At 49.2% G+C, this 25,505-nt stretch overlaps 1 protein-coding gene across 1 annotated transcript in view; it reads right to left on the bottom strand.

Moving 5' to 3' along the window:
• Nucleotides 1–1,271: 1,271 nt before the first annotated feature.
• mbd2 (methyl-CpG binding domain protein 2) overlaps nucleotides 1,272–25,505 on the bottom strand; it is a 46,680-nt gene continuing 22,446 nt past the window's right edge. Inside the window, exons 3-7 of the mRNA XM_061262464.1 lie at nucleotides 24,572–24,709; nucleotides 17,186–17,276; nucleotides 14,271–14,448; nucleotides 6,557–6,696; nucleotides 1,272–1,781 (exon numbers count right to left, since the gene is read on the bottom strand). Coding sequence (XP_061118448.1) covers nucleotides 6,573–6,696; nucleotides 14,271–14,448; nucleotides 17,186–17,276; nucleotides 24,572–24,709 — 531 coding nt within the window. The 3' untranslated portion in view covers nucleotides 1,272–1,781; nucleotides 6,557–6,572. The remainder of the gene's footprint in view (nucleotides 1,782–6,556; nucleotides 6,697–14,270; nucleotides 14,449–17,185; nucleotides 17,277–24,571; nucleotides 24,710–25,505) is intronic.

Genomic DNA, 25,505 nt, shown 5'->3' with positions numbered 1-25,505 from the left:
GGTGACATTAGCTCAGGAGGTAGAGGGGAGAGGTAGAGCGGTAGTCTGTTCAATCCCTGGCCCTCTGGGGAGAAAAAGTGTCAAAGTGTCCTTGAGCAAAGCCACCTAACCCCAATATGCTCCTGAAGAGCAGGTTGGCAAATTGCATGTCTACCTTTGTGGTTGGTGTGTGTGTGTGAGTGTGTGTGTGTGTGTGCGCGCGTGTGTGTGTGTGTGCGTATGGGTGAATGAGAGCCATTAATTGTGAAGCCGTTTGTGTCACTATAGCTGCTGTTAAAAGGGCAATATAATGTATTGTTTAGCTGACAATTTGATCCAAAGAGACTTCCAGTTGATTAGACTAATCAGGGGACAATTCCTCCGGGGGTAATGCAGGGTTAAGGGCCTTGCTCAAGGGCCCAAAAGCTGCGCAGATCTTATCGTGGCTACAAAGGGGCTGGAACCACCAACCTTCCGGGGCCCAGTCTCGTGCCAGAGCCACTACACTACAGGCTTGACCCTATATATAGTCCAGACTTCTGAAAAGCCTGCATCTTTAGCAGGATACAACACCCTGAGGGCAGAAAGATAAGGAAACTGATGTGCTGTATACGGAGGAAAGAGCACCGAGTCTGTGCACCTGGGACTTCTGCATAACAGGCATTCTCCGAGGTATCGTAAAACACACCCAGATGAAAGCTGAACATTTCTGCAGCGCCAGTGGGAACCCGTTTCTGTGATCTGATGCAGGAAATGCCTACATGAGCGTTAACCAGCATCCTCATTACAGAATACTCGGCAAGCAAACAACCTTTGAAATTAACTACCAAAAATGTAGGCTCCCCCATCGACACAAAAACACCTTCTCGTCACATTTATTTATTTAATTTTTTACACGCTGCAAATCTTGTTTGGCTGATTGAAAACTTTCAAATTAAAATGCATCAGCGCAAAAAATATATCTTTCACTGAGCAAATACCCAACCTATTTTAGTACTGATATGTATTGATGTCATTAAAGTGCTTTCTAAACGGTTAGTCGAACCGTGTCTAATTTATTAATAGACAACTATTTATATTGGTTTTAAACAGATGATTCCACAACAGAACAGTGGAGTGCATAGAATGTGAATCTTATCAAAATTGCTTTTTACTGAGGGGAAAAAAAACTATTTGATGAAGCAGTCTATTGCCCTCACTAGAAAGATAGAGACAAGTGTTAATAGACTATGTGAAGCGCTGGTCTCTCAGAGCACCCTGTGTGAGGAATCAAGAACAAGACCACACTCGGCTGAATATAATCATTTATTTACTCTAAAGTGATGCAAGAATTTACAAGTATCTCTTTTAAGGTATAAAATTTTTTTCTTAAATAAGCGATTTCCATTTATGTTCAGAAAATGCATTAATTATCAGTTACAAACCCTGAAAATGACAAATCCCTTACAACCAACAAAACCAGAAACAAAAATAAAAACAGTTAGCAATACAAATCCAGCAGATTGCAACCTGACTTGAGAAGTTTCCAGAAGTTCAAATAGTATTGCTCAATATTTGCCTTTATAAAAAAGAATATTTAAATTCAAAATTCGGAAACAAAATAAGCATTGTTCTGAAATTATATATAGATATGTACATTGAAAAAAAATATTATAGTCAAAAAGGCCTTGGTTTAAGCTATTTATTAGAAGGTATTAAATTGTGCCTGGGTCTGGTCAGCTCTCAGAGCTGACTGGTGACAAAATCTGTTCGCCTCAACGTTTTGGAACCTGCATCCGGTGCAAAAAGGGACTCTTCTGCTCCTGTGAAGAAATGACAATAAATCAGATTAAACAAGCAGCTAGATGAAAAAGAACATATTTTACAAGGCATTTACCGTTTACACGTACCAACTGGCCAGCCAAAATCTCCCTCTTCCACCACAGCAGTTCAAACTGCAATAGAAACTTCTAGAACCCAAACACAGTTCAACTTACAAAGTTGGCCAGATGTGAGTGAAACACGCCTGGTCAGACCTTCAGACTCAAATCAGATTTCCCCTCTTAGATGGTAGCACAGGGCAAACAAAGTTATAGAACCTGAAAACATCCCCACCAACCACAAAAGAAAGGGTAAAAAAAGCTTAAACATGTACTCAAACTTCAAAAACAAGGTTAACCCACAATGCCACCCACAAGGGGTCTGAAAGGGGACTCACCATAAAAAATAATTAAATAAGTTAACTGAAAAAAAAAAAACACAAAAAAAAAAAGGGACTGGCAAAAATCAGTAGAGACTTGTGGAGGACACAAGATGAAAGTGCATTACTGGAGCATGGGAGAACCTGAACTCTCCCTGACCCTCCTCGCAGAGCCCAGCCGGAGGCGTTCGTGATGAAAACGCTTCTTCCCTGGGACTCAACCCCCCCAGGAGCAGCCTACTGGAGCCCCGCAGACCTCCAGGATGCGCGTTCCTCCGTTAAGACGGAGAGCCCGGAACCTCCAGAGAGGCCCCTTCTCCTCAGCCTTCTCCGCTCAAAGTGATGTCTTAACCGGCGGCCATGTTCTTACAAACCGAGGCCCTCGCTCCCCGCCATTACAAACGCGTAGCCTCTAATCACCAATCATCAACCGGCTCATTACGAACGGCAAAATACATAAATTACAGCACAAAGCACTTGATCATAAATTAGTTGTTGACACTGCGATACACACATTATGATGGTCTTAAAGTGCCTTTAATCCCCTTGCAAATTACACACGAGTGACGAAATTGCAAATAAAGCATTGAAACAGCCCCCAATCAAAGGAAAAACATTATGCAAATATTCAGCAGATCCATTAGTGGGACTGACACCTCTTACTTCAGCCTGGCTACGACAAAACGCTCATTTGGAATAATTAAAACAACTGCCCTGCAATTTTACTGTTTGCCTGCAGTGCGAGAATTAATTATACATGCGTAGAAGCGGCATTCAGGAGCAGAATGCAATGATTACTTAGGGATTCAAATATTAACATCGGCTTTCCTCTGACTGACGTGTTGAGGACTCGTGCCGCATAAACACTCTTTCAGACGTTTACTTGAGATTTTTAAAGAAAACCTACGTGCAAGAAAAACACTTTTTTAATTTCCTTCAGTATTTTCAGGATGACACGCATACAGAGGGGGGCACATTTCAAAACAGTTACTTGCATGCATAATACAGTTTATAAAATGTTTTAACAAGGGCATGTCACTATTTTAATGTCTTTTTTTTGGGGGGGGGGACTGGAGCCAACTGGACTACTGACTAGCTGAGCGATGAGTTAAATTAATGCCAAAACAGATGGCCTGACACAATGCCGCGGTGGAGATGAAAAATCACCTCTCTGTGAGCCGGGTTCCACGAGCCGGTTCCACTTTCAACATCACAATGACGGCCACTTCACACCGGGGCACAGCGCGCACTGTGGAGAGTGGAGGCAGGAGAAGTGTTGTGCGGCTACTTCACGCAATAAAGCCAAATCTGGAAAGAGGCCGTGGTCTCCGCAGACTGCGCCGCACGTACATACATTACATGGGAACAAAGTTAATTGTTTTGAAATGATTACAGAATTAAAATTCTGAATAATGCCGTAATTAATGATATTCTACCAAATACCCCCCGAGGCAGAATTTGAGCTAATTTAGAGGATGCCCTTTTAATTTCTTGAGGAGGGTCTTATCACGTTTTTAAATTGCTTTGAAACCTCCAACGCCCCATGTCTAAACATGTTCTAATTAAGCGCGCCTAAGAAGTATAGCCTTAAATCATCTTTAGCAGCAATTAAGTGATAAAGCAGTAATGTTAACATGATCATGAAGAAATCCACCCCCCTCGTCACTTATTCCTTGAAACAATTTGACGGCGTGTTGAAACGAGCGTATGGACAGGGTTTGCATCGACGGTTCGCAAACAAACAGACGAGAAAGGTTCGCATCCAAATTGTCTGTTCCACGGCGGGAAGGAGCGAAATTTCAATATCGCTCATGTTAAATCTTCGTCAACACTCTACTGGATAATTAAACATTCGAAAAGTCGACACACTCCACGCAAAGACCCTGCCTGTCAGTAATACACGGATGTCATATTTATCTGTGGGTGCGGGGGCTGGCGGGAGAGGAGGGGGTAAAATGTGGTTTGGAAAGATAGACCAGTGCGCGCCTGCAGGTAAACAGAGCTCGACTCACAGGCCACTGGCTGGCTCTGCGGCTCATCTGGCCAATGGGCTGGATGGAAAATCCCCCCCCGCCCCCAATTGCTGGCTCATTCTGCTCCCGCCTTGATTAGCTTGACACAAGAGTAACATCCAACCCGGAGATTATAACGCTCAGTCAAACGGCGGAATGGAGGCTTTTCTTTTCTCTTTTCTTTTTTTTTTTTTCTAAATAGATTTTTTCTTAATAGCTGTTCGGCAAACGGAGGAGCTGCCGCGTGCCATTTCCTGGCTGGTTCCCCCCCTCTCCGGAAAAACTGTCGAGCGCGTAGCTATTTGTCAGGCGTGAAGAGGAAGCGTAGCCCTGCCTGTTACAGACGCACTCCAGAGCCATTCCGTGGGTTAAAAAGCTTTCCTCCGGAGCACCCTCGGCTGAACTATAGCGCACCGAGAACGATAAATCCAGCAGGGATGTAGAGTAGCAGCCACAGGGCCACCGGGTATTATTACAGACTTACCTCCACTGTTTACACACTGCCACCACACTGAAATGACCTGCTACTGGCGTACAACATGAACATGCTTTTATCCTAAAGACCGAATGAGCCTCTCTCTACTTAGGGCTATTAGTGACGGAAGGACTGAACCGGCCTCCATTCGCAGGCCTAAAAATCAGAAAATATTTGCTTTTCTGAAACGGAAATTGGCACTCACTTTCACTAGATGATGAAGAGCAGATGCACCAGATTGAAGGATATGGCAGGGAAGCCGGCTGCATAAATAGAATTAAGGACAATGCTGCTCGCGACACTTGTTCTCGGTAATTAGTATTAAAATTGCATTTTATATTTTGCCTTTGTTTACTTGCTTCTACCAATCTGCCTCAGATAAGGACATCTGTCAAATAAATGAGATTAACGAGAAGTACGACCACGTTCATAAATGCCAGTTCTTCTAAACGCAAATATTTACTACGGCACAGACAACATAAAGAAGAGAAAGAACCGCGCCTCGCCGTCCGATGCCAGCGGGATTGATTACTTGGAGAAGGATGGCTCAGTCAATTTCAGCCCCGGTGTGCACCAGTGCTTTTCAATCAGAACGACCGTGCGGCATATCAGCATTCATAAGCAACCTGAGAATTTTAATGGGGGTTATAATATGTTTTCAAAATGGAGGGCACACTCAGCCATTTAAGCCGCGCCACAGTTAAACTGCCGACGGCCCCCATCGGACACGCGGACTCGTGGAACCAGACGGCAGGACGGAGCGGCGCCCCGTATGAACTATTAATTCCCTTTAATCATTAATGAGAGACGAAATTCCCACCAATCCGGCGAGGGCGGGCTCAGCCCCACGCCGCCCTTTGACCCCGGCCGGCGCAGGCTGAATATTTCATGAGGCGTGTCATTAAGGCAGCTCCTCTGCCTGCATACGGATCGTTTGTCCAAAATGTCCGCTTGGAGCGGGGGCACATCCACACACGCACTCCCCTGTTACAATCCAGCGTGCAACAGCCCGGTTCCGTGTTATGTAAAGCATTTGGGCGAACACGCAGAAGCAAATGTCAGTTCTCAAATTTCAGCTGATGTTTACATACAGTTTTAAGAGAAAAAAGTAATTGGAGAGCATTTTCCAGGCATTTATTTTTAGAATAATTGTACTAAAGTAGAATAAAATTCTTTGCAGCAGACTGAATCAGTCCCTTGTGAACATAAACGCATATCGGTACCTCCGGGTGTTAAGATGAGCATACTCTCTACGCTAAATTGGCTTTGTAATAAGGCACAATGTAGCCAATTGAAACTGTTCAAGTCAGTTATTCGGAAAGAAGCACCACTTCTGAGAAAGACATGCGACTCATTCCAATCACTCATTTTTTTCTAGCTCTTTTTGCTACTCCTAGCTCCACCCATCAGGAGAGGCTAGAAAAGAAGTGAAGACAGGGAAATCGAGATTGAGAATTCGGCAAGTGTCCTTGCTCCTTCAAACGTCAGTTTGAAGCCACGTCAGTTACAGACGTGGCAGATAGGGATAGGTGGATATTTATGTCACCTTTTTCCGAAAAAATACTTCCGAAAAGGAGGCGCTCCTAGTTGGAACATTTAAGGGGTTGGAATCCTTAAAGATGACGGACCTTGATCGATTTCCAGGTCAGGAGTAAGGGAAAAGAGGAGAAAAATAAAGGATTGGAAGAAGCCCATGATTCCTGGCAGATCTCGAGCCGGGAATGGTCAGCAGCACAGCCCGTTTCTAGATACCACACACAGTATGGCTCGGAAACTGATCCCAGATCATAATCCACGACCCGAGCCCGCACCGTGCCCGCGGTGTGAGACGGGATCAGACTGATCCAGGGCCAGTCTTGGGGACAGAATGTAAATGGCTCGTCCTTTGAGACGCCCAGCCCAGACTCTCACCTGGTGGCGCTGCCCCTCACGCGCTGGCCGTCCTCTCCGCGCCCGCGTCTCTGGTCAGTTCAGCGGCCCGCGCCAAACCGTCCGCCATCAGCGCCTCCTCCAAGCTCCTCCGCGCCTGCTGCACCTTCTCCTCCTGTTCCCTGCGGACAGAGCGCGTCGGTGAGCTCCGGGGGAATCACCTCGGCCCGCTCTCCCAAGCACAGTGCATTTGCAGACATTTCACCCCAACAGCAGGTCTGCAGCCCTGCTCCAGACTCTCTGCACCCTGCTCCAGACTCTCTGCGCCCCCTGCTCCAGACTCTCTGTGCCCCCTGCTCCAGACTCTCTGCCCCCTGCTCCAGACTCTCTGCAGCCCTGCTCCAGACTCTCTGCCCCCTGCTCCAGACTCTCTGTGCCCCCTGCTCCAGACTCTCTGTGCCCCCTGCTCCAGACTCTCTGCGCCCCCTGCTCCAGACTCTGTGCGTCCCCTGCTCCAGACTCTCTGCCCCCTGCTCCAGACTCTCTGTGCCCCCTGCTCCAGACTCTCTGTGCCCCCTGCTCCAGACTCTCTGCCCCCTGCTCCAGACTCTCTGAACCCCCTGCTCCAGACTCTCTGCACCCCCTGCTCCAGACTCTCTGCCCCCTGCTCCAGACTCTCTGCACCCTGCTCCAGACTCTCTGCGCCCCCTGCTCCAGACTCTCTGCGCCCCCTGCTCCAGACTCTCTGCCCCCTGCTCCAGACTCTCTGCACCCCCTGCTCCAGACTCTCTGCGCCCCCTGCTCCAGACTCTCTGTGCCCCCTGCTCCAGACTCTCTGCACCCTGCTCCAGACTCTCTGCACCCTGCTCCAGACTCTCTGCAGCCCTGCTCCAGACTCTCTGTGCCCCCTGCTCCAGACTCTCTGCACCCTGCTCCATACTCTCTGCCCCCTGCTCCAGACTCTCTGCGCCCTGCTCCAGACTCTCTGCGCCCCCTGCTCCAGACTCTCTGCGCCCCCTGCTCCAGACTCTCTGCGCCCCCTGCTCCAGACTCTCTGCACCCTGCTCCAGACTCTCTGCGCCCCCTGCTCCAGACTCTCTGCACCCCCTGCTCCAGACTCTCTGCGCCCTGCTCCAGACTCTCTGCGCCCCCTGCTCCAGACTCTCTGCCCCCTGCCCCAGACTCTCTGCGCCCTGCTCCAGACTCTCTGCAGCCCTGCTCCAGACTCTCTGCGCCCCCTGCTCCAGACTCTCTGCGCCCCCTGCTCCAGACTCTCTGCCCCCTGCTCCAGACTCTCTGCACCCCCTGCTCCAGACTCTCTGCGCCCCTGCTCCAGACTCTCTGCAGCCCTGCTCCAGACTCTCTGCCCCCTGCCCCAGACTCTCTGCCCCCTGCTCCAGACTCTCTGCACCCCCTGCTCCAGACTCTCTGCCCCCTGCTCCAGACTCTCTGCAGCCCTGCTCCAGACTCTCTGCCCCCTGCTCCAGACTCTCTGCCCGCTGCTCCAGACTCTCTGCGCCCCCTGCTCCAGACTCTCTGCCCCCTGCTCCAGACTCTCTGCACCCCCTGCTCCAGACTCTCTGCGCCCCTGCTCCAGACTCTCTGCAGCCCTGCTCCAGACTCTCTGCCCCCTGCCCCAGACTCTCTGCCCCCTGCTCCAGACTCTCTGCACCCCCTGCTCCAGACTCTCTGCCCCCTGCTCCAGACTCTCTGCAGCCCTGCTCCAGACTCTCTGCCCCCTGCTCCAGACTCTCTGCCCGCTGCTCCAGACTCTCACCACCCGCTGCTCCAGACTCTCTGCGCCCCCTGCTCCAGACTCTCTGCCCCCTGCTCCAGACTCTCTGTGCCCCCTGCTCCAGACTCTCTGCACCCTGCTCCAGACTCTCTGCGCCCCCTGCTCCAGACTCTCTGCGCCCCCTGCTCCAGACTCTCTGCACCCCCTGCTCCAGACTCTCTGCGCCCTGCTCCAGACTCTCTGTGCCCCCTGCTCCAGACTCTCTGCCCCCTGCTCCAGACTCTCTGCAACCCTGCTCCAGACTCTCTGCCCCCTGCTCCAGACTCTCTGCAGCCCTGCTCCATACTCTCTGTGCCCCCTGCTCCAGACTCTCTGCCCCCTGCTCCAGACTCTCTGTGCCCCCTGCTCCAGACTCTCTGCCCCCTGCTCCAGACTCTCTGCAGCCCTGCTCCAGACTCTCTGCCCCCTGCCCCAGACTCTCTGCGCCCCCTGCTCCAGACTCTCTGCCCCCTGCTCCAGACTCTCTGCGCCCTGCTCCAGACTCTCTGCGCCCCCTGCTCCAGACTCTCTGCCCCCTGCTCCAGACTCTCTGCGCCCTGCTCCATACTCTCTGCTCCAGACTTCAACACTATTTGGCTTACATGATACAGACAACTCTGGAACAATAGTAAATACTGTGTATAATAAATGTCTGTGATGGTCTGCGATTGTGCATAAATATTAGAAGCATTCTGCCTTATTTTACCATGAGTGTCGGTCATATATCACATAGGGAACTCTCAACGTGGTAACAATGTGGTTAGTACATTACTTCAGGTGAGCATGTATTTCAGATATTAGACTATATTATCTTGATTCATTGGTACTGTATTGACTTGGATTAGTTGATAAACTGTCTGTTCACAGATTAGTCATTCATTCCCATTCCTTCTTGCCTACATATTTTGGTTCAATAACCTTTGCAGTAGCAGGCAATTAAAAAAGGAATAATAATTTAAATACATTTTTGCAACACATGAGAAGAGGTGCAAATAAAGAAATCCCACCCAAATATTAAATGTTAACATTAGCATAATGAGTTTAAGGGTACACTCCACAAGGACTCAACACATCTGATCACAAATAAGACTAAAAGGGACTGAAATATTTTATGAAAAACCTGGTCAAACATCCACAAAACTAGCCCAAAGACTCATTACAATGTGGCTGGATGAAGCTCCACTATTTCTGATCTGTGACTTACAGCTGTTTCCCAAATCCAGCTATGACTCATCAGGACCAGATTCATGGAGACAATAAAGGATGCAAGCTTCGGGTACCTTCTCCATGTCACCATGGAGGACCTCCCAGATCCTTAGGATCATAAGCTTTGGGTAAAACTTCCTTTACGGCCAGTGTGGTAAACTGAAGTGTCTACCTCTGGCCAAGGCAGCAATCAAGTGGATCTCAGTGAGAGAAGAGAGTGGAAAGGTCAGATCAGCGTCTCCTGCTTCCTTACTTATTATACAGCCATCACTCAACTGGGGCTGGTCTGCTAGTTGAACAGGCAGGCAGTTACTGGTATAAACTACTGATAATGCACTTGTGTTTCTTGTCCCAAATGAGGCTATAATGTGTATGCTTCATTAATGAGATATTATAAGTATATATAAATATGAGCAAACTGTGTAAACACACATGCTCTCACACATACATTCATGTCCACACACACACACACACACACACACAGGCACAGGCACAGGCACAGGCACATACACACACAGGCACACACACAGACACGCACGCAAACTCATCCTGTATTCTGGGCCATTCTGTGCAGTTCCAGGCTCAGCTAAAAGAGTCGTCCAGTTTCCTGCCCCCAAGTCTTAGTGTTGTGTTCAGAAATGGGAGATATATGGGTCTCAGGAATGATAAACTCTACTTTGTGTGTGGGGGGAGGTACCACATAACAACAGAGATCAGTAAAAAGATTACACACCTGGATTTCATCAAAATGTCTGACTTACTATTGCCAACCAGCGCACAACAAAATACCTGCAGATCCTGAACAGTTCTACTCTCAACAGTCCAATGGTCATTATTCCAGAAACTCTGGCATTTCATTTTTCCCTTTCCCTTTCACCAAGTTTTCTGTATCACCTTTCAGAAGCACATAGGCCAAAATATCAGTGATATTTACATTTCTGTTATTCTTAGTTACAAGGCACCCTCCACCCACACACATCACCAATGGGAATTTTTTCAGGCTTGCGCTATAGATTTTAAAGAAATCACAAGAACTAAAACATTTTTCTGTGAATATGCATACAATAAACACGGGTATATATGGGAACATGTTGCCTGCATGTATACACGCGTGCATGCATACATATACACACAGTGAAAGGCATGAGCAGAACAAACTAAGACATATTGAGATACTTCAACAATTCAATGAGCAACACTTTACAGCATTTTAGTGTATTCTACAATTACCCACAATATCCGATATCATTCACAGGACAACTTATATTTTTTAAGGTTGCTGCACAACAATAACACAACATTTATTTCCATTTGGAGGATGAGGAATGTGCTAGAAAACGCTCCTCTTTTCAGTATCCTGTGCGATGAGGAGGCAAGAGGAGTGGCTGTGATCCATTCTGCCTATGGCTCCTAATAAAGCAGGGCCAGGCAGTGGAGCTGAATGCATTTTCCCTGTTGATAAGCCTCAATGCGCTACGGCATGCTAAAGAGACCTGAAGCTAGCGCAAAGCATTACCTGGGAATTTCTACTCTGAAAACGGCCCTATTAGCAAGTGTGCAGCGCCCTCTGGTGGGCAGACGTACGCTTGCCCAGAACGTGTGTGGCGCGCCAATGCTAAACGCACTCGGGGAATGAAAAACGTCACCTGCTGGGATCCGCACCATGGCCTCGGGTGCAATGACTGCGCAGGAAACTACCCTTTCCTTCTCACTGGCATTTTTCTGCCACGGATCCAAAATGGCGGCAGTGGAACGGAAGCCAAAAGCCTGGGCCATTCAGCAGAGGTGCAATAACCTCGTAAACATGCTTTTTGCGCGGCGAAGGCTCCCCGGAAAAATAAGACACCAATTACCGTGCAGGGAAATGGTTTGTGAAGCCATCTATACACCGCTTGCATGTGTATGCCGACAATTTCTATTGAAAATGAAACCATGGATGACGCTCGCAAAAGCTGTCCGCCAAGAGCGACTCGCTGGAAGAACGAGCCTCGCTTCTCACCGATAAAGTCATTACCGGCTTCGGCAGCCACTGCGGCCGCCATTACAGACCCAGGCGGAGGGATGGCTTTCCGGATGAGCCTCGGAATGCTAAACCACCCAAGTGACGCATATCGTCGATTTCCAGTCGGCTGCAGTTTTCCTTTAAGACATATCCCCGCACTCAGTGGCCTGCGGAATTTCATGAACAGGCACTGAAAATAGACCTAATCTTCCCCGAGGTAATAAAGTGCATTTGGTGATGGAAGATACGGGGTCGTAGAATCTGCACTTGCGGCCGGTTGTCGTTATCCATCATACGCACTTCATTAATACAGAACACGGCCATTTAGGAGAGTAAGTTAGAAGAGTATTAGATCAAAAAAGAATCGTTAAATACATTTATCTTATGGTTATGAATTCAGCAGTGCTGGCGGTGTTAACTGTGAGGGAAATGACCATGTAGATTATGGTGGTGAGGAGGAGGGTCAAGGCAGTCCCCAGCAGTCATTCATCAGTTTTTATACATTTAAAAACACCCTACATGGTTCTTCCGGGGTGTATTTCTCACGGCACACCAGTGCAGCGCAGACCGGTCATTCGTTTGTGAAGAGAGGTTCTGCTGAATCCCAAGGTCACTCATTAGAAAAGTCACTGCATCTGCAAGTTACCAAGGAAACAAATGACACCTCGTTTTCTCTCACTAGAATAATAAACTCAACAAACTAACATAAATACGGAGGAAATACGCACCCATTCAACATTCAAGTAGCTTTCATTACTGACACACCCAGTGCCTTTATACATGCACACACACGCGCGCACACACACGCACGCACACACACGCACACACACGCACACACACGCACACACACGCACACACACGCACACACACACACGCACACACACGCACACACACACACACACACACACACACACACACACACACACACACACATATACACACACGTATATACACGTATACACACGCGTATATACTCAAACACACACACATGCACATGCACACAGACAAGCACAAGCATTCAACAATTGTTGAATGCAATTTAGAAAGCAGTTTAAGCCTCAATTGCAACAGCATGCTAGTATTGAATATTCAAGGCTTGAATAAATACGGTGTGCCTTTGCAGGGGAGTTGAGCTGGAACATTCTGTATAGTGAGTCATGCTGATGCAGAGCCCTGGGCTAGCAGTGGCCTCTCCCACACAGGTCAGTATACATAGTAACCCCCCTACCCCATGCCCAAAGGAGACTGCAGGATCTACACTACCCCTCCCAGGACCTGACCGAGACTACCCACGGCCAGGTGTGGATACGGCACCATTTTGTAGCCCTGTCCTGGGCCAGTGGAGAAGGAGAAGCCCGGAGCTCTGAGCCCAGCAGCCACTTCATGCCTCGAAAGGCCGGTCTCTCAGAGAGTGTGCATCGCAGTTTACACACACACCCAGTGCCCTTCTGAGGCACTCAGATTACAGCAGCCATTAAAGCGCTGCTTTCAACGGGACCACAGCAGCTAGCCTACGCTGGCCCTGTGACAGCCACGATCAAAGGGTGCTGAGCATCGCCTTGCGTTTTGAGGGCCCGCTACGTCCACAAGCCAGATATCTCTGACAGGCTCATCACAGAGCACTACGCGGCGCAAACGTGCATACTTCTGCTACCTGGGGAAACAGATACGGGCCGTTATAGTGTCCTACAGATACGCCACGCTGGACAGAATCCATGGGCAGTCAAGAGACACCGCTTACCTTTTTCAAGCTCATTATCAATCTGCTATGATAAAATATAACCGTGCGTGCTTTTAAATACAACTTCCTTACAAACACAGAAAACAGAATGACCGGTGACACCTCGTACCATCTCAACACTTGGGAAACTTAACAGTTCATAAGCATCATTTTCTGATTGTTTGCATAAGGCAGTCTAACCACGACCACAGTCAGTGAGGACCAAAAGATATGTTGACCAACCCAAAGCTCAACACAAAGCTATTTTTCTAAAAGTACAAACCTCATCAAGCTTCTCTAGCTTGCATTCCCAGACCGAGAAGAGCATTACTGTAGGTCTTTCTTTTTTCATAACACCAATAAAAATAACTAATATTGGTAGTTAAAATATGGTTCATGGTGCAAACAATCTGCAGACTGAAGTGAGTGCGCAGGAAATGGGGATCTGATAGTCACGGAAGCCCAACAGAAACATAGTCTTGTGTTCCTCTGACTGGCCTGCTGAAGAGAAGTAATGGCACCCACAGTAGTACAGCTCATATCAGATGCATCTTATATTACTGTCTTCTCCATCTGCGTAACCAGCCAGCTTGAGGGGATTACGAGAGGGTAGTGTTCATTTATGTGCCTGTGACCAGCATGAAGAAAGGCAGCTGGTTAAAACGCAGACTGCACGAAGGTAGATGGCATTCCTGTACTGTGGCCAAAGTACCAACATAGGGACACTTTTTTTTTTCTGCCGGAAATATTCCAAGATGGCCAGATCAGCTCCTGATAAAAGCTTACTGAGCACTGCACAAAAAAGTCTTAAGTGTTTTAGTCTTGAACTTTGAAATCTGAAAATAATTTATATTTTTTCTCTCAAGTAGAAAATACGAGCTTGTTTTTAGTTTACTTTTTTCTTAACAAGTGAAATTGTCTTACCCCACTGGCAAATCTTGAAATGAGCAAACCGGTCTGACCTCATTGGCAATATTTTGATTTATGATTTAATATTTGATTTATGAAAAATAAGGTACGTGTAAGTGTAAACATAAGATACGCGGGTGCTCACCGGATGTCCTCGTCCGTGACGATGAAGGCCTTGCAGAGCGGTTGCGACGTGTTGAGCCAGATGGCTGGGTTCTTCTCGGCCGCCGTCGACGTCTGGCCCGTGATGGGCGCCGAACTCATGTGCAGCGCGCTGGCGATGGCGGACAGCAGCGTCTCGTCCGTCGTGTCGGGGCCCACACCTAGGGACGGGCCAGAGGTTAGGCGTGGCCCCCGCGTTCTCACAGCCACCGGGTTATTCACCCGTCTCACAGCCACGGGGTTATTCACCAGTCTCAGAGCCACGGGGATATTCACCCGTCTCAGAGCCACAGGGTTATTCACCCGTCTCACAGCCACAGGGTTATTCACCCATCTCAGAGCCACGGGGATATTCACCCATCTCACAGCCACAGGGATATTCACCCGTCTCAGAGCCACGGGGATATTCACCCGTCTCACAGCCATGGGGCTATTCACCCGTCTCACAGCCACAGAGATATTCACCCGTCTCAGAGCCACAGGGATATTCACCCATCTCACAGCCATGGGGATATTCACCCGTCTCACAGCCACAGGGATATTCACCCGTCTCAGAGCCGCGGGGTTATTCACCCGTCTCAGAGCCAGGGGGTTTATTCACCTGTCTCAGAGCCACGGGGATATTCACCCGTCTCACAACCACAGGGTTATTCACCCATCACAGAGCCAGGGGGTTTATTCACCTGTCTCAGAGCCAGGGGGTTTATTCACCCGTCTCACAGCCACGGGGATATTCACCTGTCTCAGAGCCACGGGGATATTCACCCGTCTCACAACCACAAGGTTATTCACCCATCTCAGAGCCAGGGGGTTTATTCACCTGTCTCAGAGCCACGGGGATATTCACCCGTCTCAGAGCCACGGGGTTATTCACCCGTCTCAGAGCCACGGGTTTATTCACCCGTCTCAGAGCCACGGGGTTATTCACCCATCTCAGAGCCAGGGGGTTTATTCACCCATCTCAGAGCCACGGGGATATTCACCTGTCTCAGAGCCACAGGGTTATTCACCCGTCTCACAACCACAGGGTTATTCACCCATCTCAGAGCCAGGGGGTTTATTCACCCGTCTCAGAGCCATGGGGATATTCACCTGTCTCAGAGCCACAGGGTTATTCACCCGTCTCAGAGCCAGGGGGTTTATTCACCCGTCTCAGAGCCGCAGGGATATTCACCCGTCTCACAACAACAGGGTTATTCACCCATCTCAGAGCCAGGGGGTTTATTCACCCGTCTCAGAGCCACGGGGATATTCACCCGTCTCAGAGCCACGGGGATATTCACCTGTCTCAGTGCCACAGGGTTATTCACCCGTCTCACAACCACAGGGTTATTCACCCATCTCAGAGCCAGGGGGTTTATTCACCGTCTCAGAGCCACGGGGATATTCACCCGTCTCAGAGCCACAGGGTTATTCACCCATCTCAGAGCCAGGGGGTTTATTCACCCGTCTCACAACCACAGGGTTATTCCCCCGTCTCAGAACCAGGGGGTTTATTCACCCATCTCAGAGCCACAGGGTTATTCACCCGTCTCAGAGCCAGGGGGTTTATTCACCTGTCTCACAGCCACAGGGATATTCACCGGTCTCAGAGCCACGGGGATATTCACCCATCTCACAACCACAGGGTTATTCACCCATCTCACAACCACAGGGTTATTCACCCGTCTCACAGCCACGGGGATATTCACCCGTCTCACAGCCAGGGGTTTAATTCACCCGTCTCACAGCCAGGGGTTTAATTCACCCGTCTCACAGCCACGGGGTTATTCACCCGTCTCAGAGCCACGGGGTTATTCACCCGTCTCAGAGCCACGGGTTTATTCACCCGTCTCAGAGCCACGGGGATATTCACCCGTCTCACAGCCACGGGGTTATTCACCCGTCTCACAGCCACGGGGATATTCACCCGTCTCACAGCCAGGGGTTTAATTCACCCGTCTCACAGCCACGGGGTTATTCACCCGCCTCAGAGCCACGGGGTTATTCACCCGTCTCAGAGCCACAGGTTTATTCACCCGTCTCAGAGCCACGGGGATATTCACCCGTCTCACAGCCACGGGGATATTCACCCGTCTCACAGCCACAGGGATATTCACCCGTCTCAGAGCCACGGGGTTATTCACCCGTCTCAGAGCCACGGGGATATTCACCCGTCTCACAGCCAGGGGTTTAGTCACCCGTCTCACAGCCACGGGGATATTCACCCGTCTCACAGCCACAGGGATATTCACCCGTCTCACGGCCAGGGGTTTATTCACCCGTCTCACAGCCAGGGGTTTATTCACCCGTCTCAGAGTGAAGGGGGAAGCTCACTGTATATGTGGCCCATTCTATCTTAACCAGTCCTAAGTCACCAATCTCACATAAAACAATGTTTATGTAAAAATATATATTTTTGGATGTTTTAGGTTTTCATCTTCATTTTGTATTGGCCCTCATAATCTGCATGTCCTAATGGCAAATTCTGAGTAAATACAGTATCTAAGCTTTTAAACAAAGTGAAAGTAACACCTGAGTTGTTTGGAGGCTAACCAGCTTGTCACCGTTCACCAGTCACAAACAACCACTTCAGCTGCGTTTGTGGCTACATGGGAGGGATATGGTGTGGGCGGTTGGGGGCTTTGCATTTAGTTTATGTTACAGTCGTCTGTAAAAGTGCAGGGGGACATGACCCCCTTGTACATTGGCTCTATAATCATACAAATACACGACAGAAATATTAATCTGCTTCAGACTAAATCTTTTTACGGCAGCACCAGTGCAGAGATGCAGCAAAAAAAAGTCTAGTTTTGACATCCATTTGAATGAAGAGAAATCAGCGTGGTTCATAACAGTGGAGGTCAGCACTTTAAAGAAGCGGAGTGAACCCCTGACAGTAACGGACGCTGGCCTTACTCTGTAAGCCCCGGGGAAGCTCCATGGGCCGGAGGATCTCCTGCGACACGTCCGACGACCTCAACCCTTTCAACCTCTTTTCCCAGAAGAGCTGCCGGACAGAACCAAAACACGGCGTTAGCAGACGCAACAAACAAACCTGCCTGCATCAAACAACCGGTCCGTTTTTTTATTAAATCAGAGCAGATGTCGACATATTTTTAAACAACAGGAAAGGCAGCAGTGACGCCAGTGGGTGCGGAGACGTCAGAGCCCGGGGTCGAGAGCTCATTGCGGTTAACCACCTCAGTGCACATCCTGTAGTTGCTGGTAACACACAGCTCACAGGACTCAGTTCTGTGGAAGGAGCGCACACACACACCGGTTCCCCACACAGAATCTTCGCTCAGCCACCTCCAACGCGGTCAGCAGCAAAGATATTCACATTCTTAATACAGGTGACAAACTATGGCTTTTTCATATTGATATCTGCCCATCTTTCATATGTTTTTCAATACATTCTCCCGACAAGCTTGTACACATTGCAAATGGCAGAGGAGGCAGAGAAGGGCCTAGGGGTGGATGCTAGCGGACAGCGTCCACTACCATCTGCAGAAAAATGAATAAATAACGCTGTGGTCTTAAATGTCCTGCTCAGGTTCGGTCCTGCAGAGAGTGATGGAAAGTTCTGGATAAATCCTGCAAGGACAGGATGGCCCCGGAGTCCCGGCGGGCCGCGTGTAAAATCACAAAGTATTTATCGGCCTCTGCAGCTAATTCAGCCACCGCCACAAAGCCCTCCAGACGCAGATACATAAATCGTCCAGGAACAAAAACAACTTTGCGCTAAGGAGCAAATAAACAGCCGGGCTCTGCGCCAAGACGTCCCGACTCAGAAGGCGCTTTTGCTTGGTTTAGAAAGCTCGACGTCGTCAATCTCTCCCCCCCCGAAATGAGCAGGGGGGTGGGTGGGGAGGTTACCGAATGCGTGTCCCGGGACAGAATGCCCGAATCATCTCCTCGTTCAGAAGCCGTTGTCCACACGGAGTGGGCGGCGGGCTCTGTTCGGGGCTGGTGCCAATCGGCCTCCCTGTAGGATGGGTTAAAGTCCGAGGAGCGCGAGCAATGCTAGCCGGCGCACCTCCGTGACGGAGCGTGGGCCTGCTCCAGCTCTGCAGGTAACAGGGGAGGTGGCACCGCCACCAAACGCTACGGAGGATGCTTATAAACGTACAGTAACCAGCCGTGGCGTTCAGAGATGCATCGCCATCTGTCGCCTTGGCCGTCGTCTTGGTAATATTAATTTAACGCATTCCTCTTCTCGCGCGCTGGATGTGAGAACACAGATCACAATCTCTCAGGCGTAATACAGGCCTAATGATCATAAGAGACACTTTGCCACGTGCTAACTTCTCTCTCTCTACAAATCCATTATTTGCAATGAAAAATGTCCTCGGAAAAATGAGACCCACATTAGACCCAATGGTGCCCTACTTTTGCCTGTATTCAGAGGGGGGCAGGATGAATGTGTTAGGGTCCACTGCTGGCACTTGGACTAGCTTTGTGAAAGAGACCGTGCCAGCCAGCATCGGGACATGCTAGCGCCATACATCTGGTTAATGGCGTGGTTTCATCCCTCGTCATTAAGAAGGAAGAGAAGAACAGCAGAGGTCATCGCGATCACTGCTGATGTGTACAAGCACAGTGAAAGATGTCCGACTGCGTGTGTGCGTACCTGTGTATATAAGGTTATTAAGGTGCTCTTTGTCCCACTCGTACCCTGTACAGTAGGGCGAGTTTGTTATGGGCGTTAAGCCCATGGCCTGTAACATTGTGCCCCCCATGGCCAGCACCACGAGCCTCTACTACCCGCACTTTCGATGCAGTAAACCTCACTCAAACACCACAATCAATCGTCACATCCCATTTAGTGTCTCCGGGCTATTACAGTGATAGGAACATGTCACCAAATGCCTTCATTCAAGAGGGGTTTTACAGGAAGCCATTTCAGAACGAAACGAAGAAGCGGACGGAAAAAGCAACAACCTACTCAGCAACGTAATGAGTTTTTCCACTCCCTCCACGTTACAGGGACTTCCCATGTCGAGGGCTGCAGACCTCACCAACGGGACCTGCCATGTTTCACTGCTCGTTTCAGCGCTAACCGGAAAGAGCAAGAAATGACCGAGTAAAGACAAACATTGGCACTGCACGGTAATCAGCTGTCACTGACGCACACACATTACCAGTACTGGTATGAGTTTCCCACTGTGTTTTGCCTTTTGGGTACCTAATGGAGGATATTGAGCTCATTAAACTGAATGGAGTGCATTGCTGCCCGATGAGTCACCACTCGACCGCTTACGGTCAACGCAGGAAAGTACCACCATAAATACGGCTGGGTTTTTGTCGGCCCGTTTCTTTTTCAGGTAAAATCCTTCCGTTCACCGTCTGAAGCCGAGCAGAGAACAACGCCCCGGCAGACCGCTTCCTCTTCCGGCTGCTTCATCACCACGCATTATTTATTTTATCAGCACAACCTCGGGTTTTACACGCCGCCCGGCTCTAAAGGTGGATGCCGGCTTTGTCGCGTTTTATAGGAGATCGCCGGCCCCGTTTCAGCTACAACCGCCATTACGTTCTCGTTCCTCCAGTCTGGCCTCGCCCGACCTGCGACCTTACAGTAATTGAAAAGGAGTGTTTTCAGGCCAATGTGCGCCTTCCCATTGGCTGTTATTGGTTCTCATAACAACCAGGTTGGAGGTTGCCAAGTCTTTCTGTGAGATTTAGAGGCTGCGTGGTTACATCCGGAGAAGGTTACAACATCGCCACAGCACAAGAGAGAGCGACCTTTCGATTGAATCACAGAGCAACCAATGGACAGCAACAGAACAACACCATGCATCTGAATTCGGTTAAAAAAACTGATTTGACAAAGATGCCATTTGTTTGCATTTCTTTATGCACTTCAGTTAATAATATTTTTACCACAGAACACACCAGGCCTGCAATAGCGATTCTTACTAGCATGACTTATACAGTCATTAGAAAAATGTTTTCTGGTACGAGTCCAACTTTCCACCATTTCATTTTCTGCATGTAGTGGTTCCAACTCAATAACCCTTCCTGTGAAGCCAAAAAGCAGCTATTTTTTGTGTTTGTGATGCATCAACACTATAGATCTGCGAAGGCCAGGTTGCTGGATGTCCTACACTAATTCAACTAATTTTTTATGCATTTACATTATGCTGAATAAGGGCTACAAATCAACTTTTTCATAATTTCACTTTACGGTGTGTATACTGTATAAGTCAGCAGGACTAAAAAGCTATAGCTTAGTTTAAAGTAATTCAGGTTAATTACATCAAGTGTACCTGCAGTGTTTACATACAAATCCCACAAGGGGATGCTAGTGAGACATGACTAGAGCATTTCACCTGATTTGGGAGATGGCAGACGCGGGTTCTTTCCTCTTTATAACCTGCTCTTTGTTGCACAGAATAACACGTTCATACAGACCTGGCACATATACCAGAACATAATCTGTTGATTAAATGTTTTACCATAAATTTCAAAGTAAAGCAAGAAGTCATCATCAACAACTAACATAATACCTGAAGACACCATTTAATCATCTTTTTGGCCATAATTATATTCATGTTGTATTGTCAAATAATCACAAAATCTACCCTTCACAAGAAGTAACCAAAGCAAGTGTTTTTCTTCCTAAAATGAACGAAAGCCTCTGGCCTACTGTGACACATTTCACTTTTTTGCAACAAAATTTTGGGGTTTCAAGCAAAAAAAAAATTAATAATAATAATAATTCTCCCTCAAGTTCCTCTGGAGCGAACAGAAGAACCTCTCTAATGGAGGTGGAGTCCATGTTCTCTCCAGCAGCGCAGTGGCCTAGAGGAAGGCCAGAGCCTGAGGTGACTGGCAACACAGAAACAGAGGCCTAATCGTGATGACATCACCGGAGGCTGCTGCAATCGGACGCCATCGCGAGCCGGCGTTTGAATAGCGGATGACGCGGCTGGCGGCGGAACGCTGTCCCTGGGGGCAGGAAGGGGGCAGGAAGGGGGCAGTGCGTCACGTAGCCTTCCACGCCAGGGCACCGGATCGAGCTGGTGACCAGCCGGCCTTCTGGGAAGTTCCGCCTCCACCCGTCCCCGTTCTGGGACTTCGGGGAAATTGCTCAATGGCCTTGACTTTTTCACACATTTCAGCATAAACAGTGAGTCACTGCACTACACCGTGTAGGCCAGAACTGAGCCCGAATCCCTTAAAGAAGCCACTCCTGCTGGACACGTTCATCCAACCTCCCCCCACCCCCCAGTCTGGAGGGCCCAATCACATTCATGATCCAACGCCCATTAAAGACTACCTGAATACGGTAAAATTTGGAGATTAATCCGTTTAACAGACATTAACTACTTTTAAGAAGTTCCTCACTCTACCAGACTCTACCAGTATCAGTTCAGGCACAGGGAGCTGGAGTTATTCAAAAGGCGAAGCTGCTTGATACCGTCTTGTGGGAAACGGCATCTGTCCCTCAGTAGGTGAAGCCTCCCTCAGGCCCACCATTACTCCCCAGTCATGTGGTGGGGGCTTCAGCCACACACACAATGATGCAATCGCTCCCCCCTCCTCCCCCCCCCTCCCCCGGCCGGCTGTCTCAGGCTGACTCACCGCTCAGCCCACACTGAGCGCGCCCCGGCGTGACGCACACGCGGTTACGCAATCGCTCCCTTACAGAACATTCTGGCAATACGGGCCAGCGAAAGGGCATCATTCCTTCCTTCCGTCTTAGCGGTCGATCAGAACGTGCTGCCGGTAGATGCATCGGGCCGTTCGCCGCGCCGTCGCATCGCGACCGCCGATCTGGCAGAGCGGTCGGGCTCAGCGGTTAGAGAACAGCCCTATTCCCGTACGCGCGGCGTGCGATAACAGCCCGCCGTTTGGTAACGACGGCAATTACGCAGACTAAACTACGCAAACCGAGTCATAAAGGGGCAGAGGACTACTGTAAGCGCAGCGAGACACAGGAAAGCCTCTCCAGACTCTCCTCTGTTTAAATGAAGACAGACTGTGAGGTCTTCGCCGTTCTGTCAGCAGCGGGGCTGCTGCTTGAAGCCGTAAAGATGATGGAGGTGAGGTTGGGCCCAGGAGCGCTTTAGAGCCGCACACTGTGCGGTCCTGTGGATTACCGCCTGTCAGGGGAGCGCTACCTGCTCCGTAAAGATACACTGACACCGCAGAAAATTACATTTCCCCACCCAGAGGCCAGCTACAGACCCTTCTGACAAAGAGGCAGTGGAGGGCATGACTTGCTACTTAAAGGGGCAGTTCACCCAAAAATTAAATATGGACCGTAACCACAGTACACCAGTATTCTGGGGCAGAATGTCAGAGAGATACGTATATGTACACTCAATGAGCACTTTATTAGGTAGACCTGTACACCAGCTTGTTAATGCAAATATTTAAATCAGCCAAAACGTGGTCAAGGGGTCAAGCTGTTGTCAAATGTCAGAATGGGGGAGAAATCTGATCTCAATGACTTTGACTGTGGAATGACTGTTGGTGCCAGACAGGGCGGTTTTGAGTATCTCAGAAACTGCTGAACTCCATCGGATTTCCACACACAGCAATCTCTAGTGTTTGCAGAGAATGGTGCGAAAAACTAAAAACATCCAGTGAGCAGCAGTTCTGCAGGCGAAAACATGTCAGAGGAGAAGGGCCAGACTGGTCAAAGCTGACAGGAAGGTGACAATAACTAAAATAACCACACATTAGAACAGTGGTATGCAGAAGAGCATCTCTGAACACACAACGCATCAAACCTCTTAAGTGGATAGGCTACTGCAGCAATAAGTGTAATAAATTCCTAACAACTTTTTGCGAGCACGTCATAGATTCCATTACACCAGATAAGCCCAGTAAAGTACAGTGTGCAGCGTTTTAAGACAATGTTGACACGACGGCCCAGAACACTAGCGTGCCGCGGTGTTTGCTCACGGTGCTTCACGCACCACAGACGGCGTCACCGTGAGGTCTGCCGTATCAAGGTCAGCTGCAGCAGAGATCGAGAAAACCCATCAAACCCCATCAGGTGGAGAGATAGCACTCTGGGTAAGTGAAAATATCGTCGTTTTTTACCATTTGTGGTTGAACTGCCCCTTTAATCAAAATATTAGACCATGTTCAGAAGCTTGAAACCATTCTATATTATGAAGAAGAAATACTGATCACACGTATAATAGCTATTCCTGAGAGCACAAGCACTTGCAACGAGGCCAAAAGATAATTTGATCGTTTGCCAATTTCAGACTCGGTAGTGATCATGTTCAGTCGTAGCCAGAAGCCCAATATTGAACTTCTGATTGCATCTGTAACACTCATCACGGAGGGGAAAACAGCAATTATTACAACATTTCTCTCAATCCCCGCGCATAAACAACAGGCCTTTCACTCAGCCGTCGTCCTGGTCCTGTGAGCACACAGCGCCCTCTACTGGGAGACCACAGCTATGACAGCACAATTCTACATCACACAGAGCTGCACTCAGTTCATCCCACTACAGTAAGAGTACCATCTCATTATACTGCAGTACATTCCAATTTCACACAATGAAAGGGACTTCATGCGATTTAATGCTGTGCAATAGCACAACTTTCAAGGGAATGAAATTGAAACTTATCCACTTTTTCTGCCAATTTTCTCCCCGATGTGAAATCGTTAATATTGCCCATTTAGTTATAGCTGTGCGACACCCACCGCATAGGGACACAGCCGGCAAGCCTGTGACTATTTAACTCTATGATCTATGTAGCAAAATGAGAGGGGGAGCTAGCACAGTTTAGGAGAGGCGCGTCCCTCACTGATGACACCTGGGACAGTTCAGAGAGGAACAGATGGAGTGGAACGGAGTGGAAGCCCAAAGCACCCGGGTCCGTTTCTGATCCGGTCCCAGCCCTGTCAGGCCACTGGAGCTGTGGCAGCCAGTGCAGGACTCCGCTTCATCAAAACAAAGTATGTCACCATAAAACCATATCAAAACGGCTAGAAACGGCATAATAATCCAGCTGCTAAACCGCACACGGAAGGGCCTGGTTTTCACGGACCAGCGTTCGGTCCCCACCGATCACAGCCCGGGTGTCCAACCGACACTATCTATAGGCGGAACATTCCAGACTCTCCCCAGCGAGCGTCTCCACTCCCGCCAAGGGCAGCAGCCCTGCCCTTTAACCGCTAACTGCAGACGGGCCGGTGGCGGCGCCGTCGTTCCGCCCGGAGACTGGGGCCGACGCCCCAGCGGGAGAGCGCGCGCGTGTTGCCAGGGCGATGTGTGGCGTGTTGCCAGGGCCTTGGGCAGTGCGTTGCCAGGGCGCCGTGCTGCCTAACCTGTCTGGGCTGCTCTGTCGCTCTCTGCAGGTCCGTCTTCACCTTGTTGCTGGGGTGGTTTACCACTTTGGTGACAGGCTGTTTGAAGATGGAGGCTGTTTGTCGGATGGGCAGTGCTGTGTTCAGGTCCGGCTTTCCCTGGAGAGACACAACAGAGCATCCATCAATGATAATATAATAATAAGAGTAATAATAATAGCAATAACAATAACAATAACAATAACAATAAATAATAATAATAATAATAATAATAATAATTAGCCACTAGGCTACAGGCTGCCCCAGTCATGTACCTTAGCCACCAGGCTACAGGCTGCCCCAGTCATGTACCTTAGCCACTAGGCTACAGGCTGCCCCAGGCATGTACCTTAGCCACTAGGCTACAGGCTGCCCCAGTCATGTACCTTAGCCACTAGGCTACAGGCTGCCCCAGTCATGTACCTTAGCCACTAGGCCATAGGCTGCCCCAGTCATGTACCTTAGCCACTACGCTACAGGCTGCCCCAGGCATGTACCTTAGCCACTAGGCTACAGGATGCCCCAGTCATGTACCTTAGCCACTAGGCCATAGGCTGCCCCAGTCATGTACCTTAGCGTCTAGGCTATAGGCTGCCCCAGTCATGTACCTTAGCCACTAGGCTACAGGCTGCCCCAGTCATGTACCTTAGCCACTAGGCTACAGGCTGCCCCAGTCATGTACCTTAACCACTAGGCTACAGGCTGCCCCAGTCATGTACCTTAGCCACTAGGCCATAGGCTGCCCCAGTCATGTACCTTAGCCACTACGCTACAGGCTGCCCCAGTCATGTACCTTAGCCACTAGGCTACAGGCTGCCCCAGTCATGTACCTTAGCCACAAAATGGTAGAACACAATATACATGGAGGCTACGTTACTCGTGATTTCAGGCACCCTGCCCTCTGCGTGGAGAATAA

Source organism: Conger conger, chromosome 12, assembly GCF_963514075.1.
Source record: "Conger conger chromosome 12, fConCon1.1, whole genome shotgun sequence".
Taxonomy (NCBI): Eukaryota; Metazoa; Chordata; class Actinopteri; order Anguilliformes; family Congridae; genus Conger; species Conger conger.
This window is presented reverse-complemented; position numbering and strand designations above follow the sequence as displayed.